The sequence below is a fragment of the Trematomus bernacchii genome, unplaced genomic scaffold (genome assembly GCF_902827165.1).
Source record: "Trematomus bernacchii unplaced genomic scaffold, fTreBer1.1, whole genome shotgun sequence".
Taxonomy (NCBI): domain Eukaryota; kingdom Metazoa; phylum Chordata; class Actinopteri; order Perciformes; family Nototheniidae; genus Trematomus; species Trematomus bernacchii.
The window spans coordinates 645,501-651,500 of record NW_022987881.1 but is presented as its reverse complement, the minus strand read 5'-3'; the positions used below and the strand labels follow the sequence as shown (position 1 = coordinate 651,500).

Genomic DNA, 6,000 nt, shown 5'->3' with positions numbered 1-6,000 from the left:
TTGTTTACACCTGTGAGGATGTCAGTAGTCAGTATATGTAAAAACATGACAATCCCAAGTTATAATGAAATACCAAGAGTAAAATACTCATTTTGCATTATGTCCCACTGGTTTATATAGGCTAAAAATACATGTTTGCATTATAATTGTCTATACATTAATCACTTTAAGATGGTGGGGTTGATAACACTTATACTGCTGGAAGGTCAGGTGAACATATCCTGATTTAGTAGTAGGTCTGCGAGCTCCGCGCTGTAGTGGAAATAGACTCTGCAAAGTAGCTGTCAAAACAAATAATGGACTAAAAAGTACAATATCTCCCATTGCAATTTCGTGAAGGACAAGTAGCATAACAATAAAATACTCAAACAAAGTACAAGCACCTTGAAACTGTGCTTAACAAATGTACGTACAATGTTTATCTGTGATTTAAAGTAAAATAAAACCACAAAATCGCTTTTTAAATCTGACAGTTTCGCAAAGTACGAGGAGCTCCTGAACGCATCGGGATGGAAGGTGGGTTTTTCTCCTCTTTTTTGACTCTCTTTTTGGGGAGGGGGCACAAAGCATTTCCTTTTTTCCATTTGCATCACACTTTGTAGCAACACAAAAAAGTCAGACTCTCGTACGAATTAGGTGAGGATTAACAAACCTGGAGGAGGAGGATGCTTCAAAAACTCTGTGGACTCTGGACCTTCATTTTGGATTTAGCAGCCAAAGTTTGACGCAATCTTCCCCGGGATAATAATCTGGAATAGTCTGCAGTGTCATCACCATGGAAGTATTTCACAAGGAGAAATAGCGATGTGCACAACTTGGAGATAAAGTTTGGAAAACATTGAAAGAAACTTGTAAAAAAGTGTCTCTTCCAGATGTCTCTATCGATGCAGCTGTCTAATGAAACCCATTCACACCCCTCAGGAAAAAGTTGCTACTTTCTTTATTTCTAGCAATTTTGTGGACTTCTGGGAATAATATATGACCTCTTTCGCTTTGCATTGGGATTTTCCTTCAATGAAATCAGGTTAACGGGATTTTGTTTCACTCCATATGCTGGAAATTACACCTCGTCGAAGTTTCTGGAAATGGACGGACACCGAGGAGACAAAATAAACATGTTTTAATAAATAACAGCCAGAAAATGCTATTTGGGTGAAGTCGTCGGAAAGGGAAGCCCCAATGAGTGGCACACAGTCAACACTCACTGACAGGTAGGTTAAATGCTATTTTCCTACCATAAACTCATTATTTTCCAGGATGCATTTTGAACACATCATACTTTCTCACGATTTCTGAATCTGAAAGAGTTTTTTGAATCGGTTTATGCATGGGAACACACCCAATTGCATCACGCCAAACACCATTGAAACAAACTCAGAATGTAAGGTTATCTTACCTTGTGGAAACATGCATCCCGCCAGAATTGAATAAACAACATTTTACCATTTTGTTGCCTACTTTGGTAAATTCGGCATTCAAAAGATCAAACAAAAAAGCTGTATTTTTCTACAAAGTGTAAATTAGTTTTTCTTTTATCGTCACATTTTAGTGCTAGAGGGCAGCTTCTGGGATTCGTAAGGATAAGGGAATATAATGAAAACGTTCAGTTTGACGTAATGTAATTGTTTTTAATCGACTGTATGCACGCCGAACTGAATATAAGGGGTTTATATTACAGATGAACACTTCATTTATCTTCTAACTTCCATTAATAAGGTGTTAAACCTGGAGCAATTTAAAATATGCACATTTCTCAATGGAGTTTGTAACTGGGTTCCCATTCAAAACTAAAAGAGGGCTCAGTGAGTTGTCTCCTTTTCCTGTTGTTGACAAACACCTTGTTCCCAGCCATCATGGCTAATCTTACTAGAAGATTAGATAGATAGATGGATAGATGGATAGATGGTTGGATAGATAGATAGATAGATAGATAGATAGATAGATAGATAGATGGATGGATGGATAGATAGATAGATAGATAGATGGATAGATGGATGGATAGATGGATGGATGGATGGATGGACGTATTTATTTGTGGCCCTTAACATGATAGAGGTTTTCTACACATGTTTCTGTTCAAATAACATATTACATGCATGACAAGTGCACAAACTGAGTCTGAGAAAGCTTCCTTGGTGTGTGGCTTGATTGAAGGTGAACTGATTGAATTATCTGTGTGTAAACATGTCCCTTTAGTATTTATGTATACAGTGAAACAGTCCCACAGAGGGGGTTCAGCTGACCATTATAAGATACCTGTATGTTTCACTGTCACATTATGTGATATGTGATGGTCAGCACATTTGACAACACTGACAGCATGTTTTTGCACAAGGATGCAGAACTGTGGACAGAGTTAAATGTCACATTAACCTGTGCATGTCAGTATAAATTGATTATATGATCAAATGACTTGTCTTTTCATTGATCACAGAAAAAAACCACAGGCTTTTGTATAGAATTTGGGAATTTTTTGCCTGTTTTATGGCAGAGAAATACGTCACTGATAAAGTTCTGCAGCTCTTTATTTGGTTGAAACTCTTCTTTAGGAATCATATAAGGTGAATTGTTTTCTTAAGGTTAATGGTTGACTTATTGGTTGAGCTATTCAGATTCCACCCCCCATAAGTCACTTGTGTATTTTTACACTGAGTAATCAGGAGTTTCCTCTGAGGAAATGCCAAAACAAAGGCACACATGACTGCCTCGGAAAGTCAAACAAAGTCAGTTGATTCCTTGACCTTCAGCCTGCAGAGAAACTGAGCTGCTCCTCTGCTTTTTAACCAGACTGGGCCTCTTTACGTATCGTTTTTTGTAATGTTTCCATCACAAATCCCACATAAAGACCATATACAGTTAAACAGACGGTGGAAGTGGAAAGCATGACACACGCCACAGAAGGGACTTAAAGGGAAAATGTACCCTGAAATGGATTTCACAGATAAACACACGGCTCTTAGCAGCTCAGGTTATATTTGTTAGATGTATTATGACATGGCTTATGACTGTTATATGTATCCTGTGTTTTATGAGGGAGGGGGGAGCATGTAATGCGTTATCATATGATGCAAAATTCTACTTTATACTTCTACTCCACTACAATTTTGAGGAAGAAACTTGATTTGCTCTTAAAGGGGCCCTATTTCTGCTTTTTCGCTTTCCTGTAGTGTGTTTATACGTTTTAGTGCATGTAAATGGTCTGCAAAGGCTAAAATCCCAAAGTTCCACCTCCATTGGATTCCTTTGTTTACTTCCAGAACATAGTGGCATCACTACGTAATACTCGCGCTTCTATAAGCTAGCGCTCCAACACATTGTACGTGATAGGCTAAGGGGCGGGACATCTCTTAGCGGTTTACCAATCACAACAGAGCCAATCAGAGCAGACTGGGCTCTGGTTTCAGACAGAGGGTGAAAAGAGGTGCTGCAGCACAGGCAGTATGTGAAAAATAAAGAGCTTTTTGAACATTAAAGCATGGAGACATGTCACAGTGATATAGATTTAGATTCAATGGACAATGGTGAAGCAAACACAAGCAGTGAGACATAAGTCAGAACAATAACAAAGGGCAAATTGAATACTGCTTGCTATCTATTACAAACACAATTTATTGCTGTATTTTTGCAATCACATGATTTTTGATTATTCCAGAAGATATACTCCGTGTTTAAAGCCTTATACTGCATCAACATCTTGATATCATTTGTATAACTACTTAATTTATACCAATAACTACTTAATAATTACTTTTTATGAGTAATATTCTGAGTAATAGTCACAGTCTCTGTCAGATTGAGTCATACATCGTTGTATCATCATCCTGTTTCCTAAATAATGTTGAGTTGCAGATTATTGTAGGAGCTGTTGTGTGTGCATGCATGGGGTTTAGGTGTGGCGTTTGTTTTGAAAAGTGAAGCATGTGAAAAATGCATAGGCTGGAATTTTCTCTCACGTTGCACATTTGGTGGAACGAGCACCTGGTGACCTTTAGACATATTCCTCTGGTGGACTTCAATGTGTTGAGGATCATGATCAGGAGATAGATGGATAGATAGAGAGATAGATAGATAGATGGATAGAGAGATAGATAGAGAGATAGATAGATGGATGGATAGATAGATGGATGGATAGATGGATGGATGGATAGATCGATGGATAGATGGATAGGTACTTTATTGATCCCAATTTGGGAAGTGTTTGCGTTGCAGCAGCATAAAAACAACAAACACTCGCTGAGTAAATCAGGAGAGAAAACACATGCAGACGCACATGCATGTTAATATTTAGCATCGGTCTTCAACAGGGGGTCCGTTATAATATAAGATAACATAATATTTACTTTATTGATCCCAAATTGGCATTTGCATTGCACATGAGTATAAATTAAAGAGTAGAAATAAACAATTCTAGAATTTAAACATCTCAAAATAGAATTAAAACAGCATTTAAAAGTAAGAAATATACAGAGTAGACCGTGAAGATAAAAAATCGATAAACTCAGACAATAAAACACTATCGAAGTGCCAATTTTCAGTTAAAACAATTTAAAGCAGGGTATTCTTTACATTAAGTGTGTATGGAATGGAATAGTACATTAAATATAAATGTAACCTGTACAGTGTGTGGGGTTATGGGGTCTTAAGGGTAACTGCAGGGGGTCTGCCATGTTATTGTTTTGAAAGTTGTTGTTTTTTCTTGCTTAAAAATACATATTACAGTCACACAAATCCAGGATATAGGGGAAAAGTGGACATTTGATTTTGCACAACATTGATGATATAACTGTTACACGCAGACCCTCACCCTCGCAATATAGTGAGATAGCTAGGTGTTCGGGTGATGCTCAGATTGCGTGTGATCAAACTGGATGCCAGCGGACCGTAGACAGGCTCTTTGTCACACACACACACACAGTTCTGCTGATCTGTGTGTTTCCCAGCCCGCCAACAGCCCCCCCTCCCCCCCACCCCTCGCTCTGACGGGAAGTGGTGACATCACTGTTAAACAATGTCTGTCGGGCCCTCAGACCCCCGAGCCCCTCGGCGACACATCAGTGCAGGACGGACACCGATACACTGAAATATAACTCCTCCCATCCTCTACACTTAGTGTAGGTTAAGTTTACTTTAAAAACTAACTTTATTTAGTTTTGCTCAAAACCTCTGCTGCGTTTTTCGCTCGGTTTGAATGTCTGTCTGTTATATTATGTATTTATTTCAACAAGGACCAAGCATACAAATACATTCATCTCAGAAAAGAGAAGAGATTAATTATGCCAGATTTAAGCCAATAGCTAATTCCCATCTGCAGTCTTTAGGTAGATACACAACAATCAACTAACACTCAAAACATTGCATAATCTCTATCACACAAACAATTATAAAACATGCTTTAAAGGGGACCTATCATGCAAAATGCACTTTTTGATGTCTTTTATACATAAACATGTGTCCCCGATGTGTCAGGGAACTCATGCAGCGTCAGAAAATAAAACCCTCTCTCTTTTCCTCCGTACCCAAATCTCTAAAAACGGGGGAACAACGGAGCTGATCCAGATTTGCGTCCGATATGACGTAATATCTGAAATGTGGACCCACGGGCCTATCAGAAACGTTGCTATCAGAAACAATGCCCGACTGTTTTGGACGTAATATGGTCGGTGTTTACATTAGCATCGCTAACACTCAGAGCTAACCTGTACTGGAGAGCATGTGTGTGAAGAAGCAGGAAATAAAAAGGAACTCACCTTGTGGTATAACCGGCAAGAGAGAAAGCCTTTGAGCTCCATACTGTTTCAGAGAGAATCCTTGATAATCCATGATATGGCGTTTCATCACGGCAGCATTTAGTTTAGACAGTAGCTGCCGGGTCCCGCATGAGCTCAGACCCCTCCTTTATTAAAGCTTTATACCCAGAATCAGCACTTTAGAAACAGGAAGTGAAACAGAGGGATATGAGGCATGGCTAGAATGGGTGATCTGTTTGGTATTTTGAGCAAA

At 38.7% G+C, this 6,000-nt stretch overlaps 1 protein-coding gene across 1 annotated transcript in view; it reads left to right on the top strand.

Moving 5' to 3' along the window:
* Nucleotides 1-575: 575 nt before the first annotated feature.
* LOC117469696 (rho guanine nucleotide exchange factor 12-like) overlaps nucleotides 576-6,000 on the top strand; it is a 52,057-nt gene continuing 46,632 nt past the window's right edge. Inside the window, exon 1 of the mRNA XM_034114160.1 lies at nucleotides 576-1,211. Coding sequence (XP_033970051.1) covers nucleotides 1,180-1,211 — 32 coding nt within the window. The 5' untranslated portion in view covers nucleotides 576-1,179. The remainder of the gene's footprint in view (nucleotides 1,212-6,000) is intronic.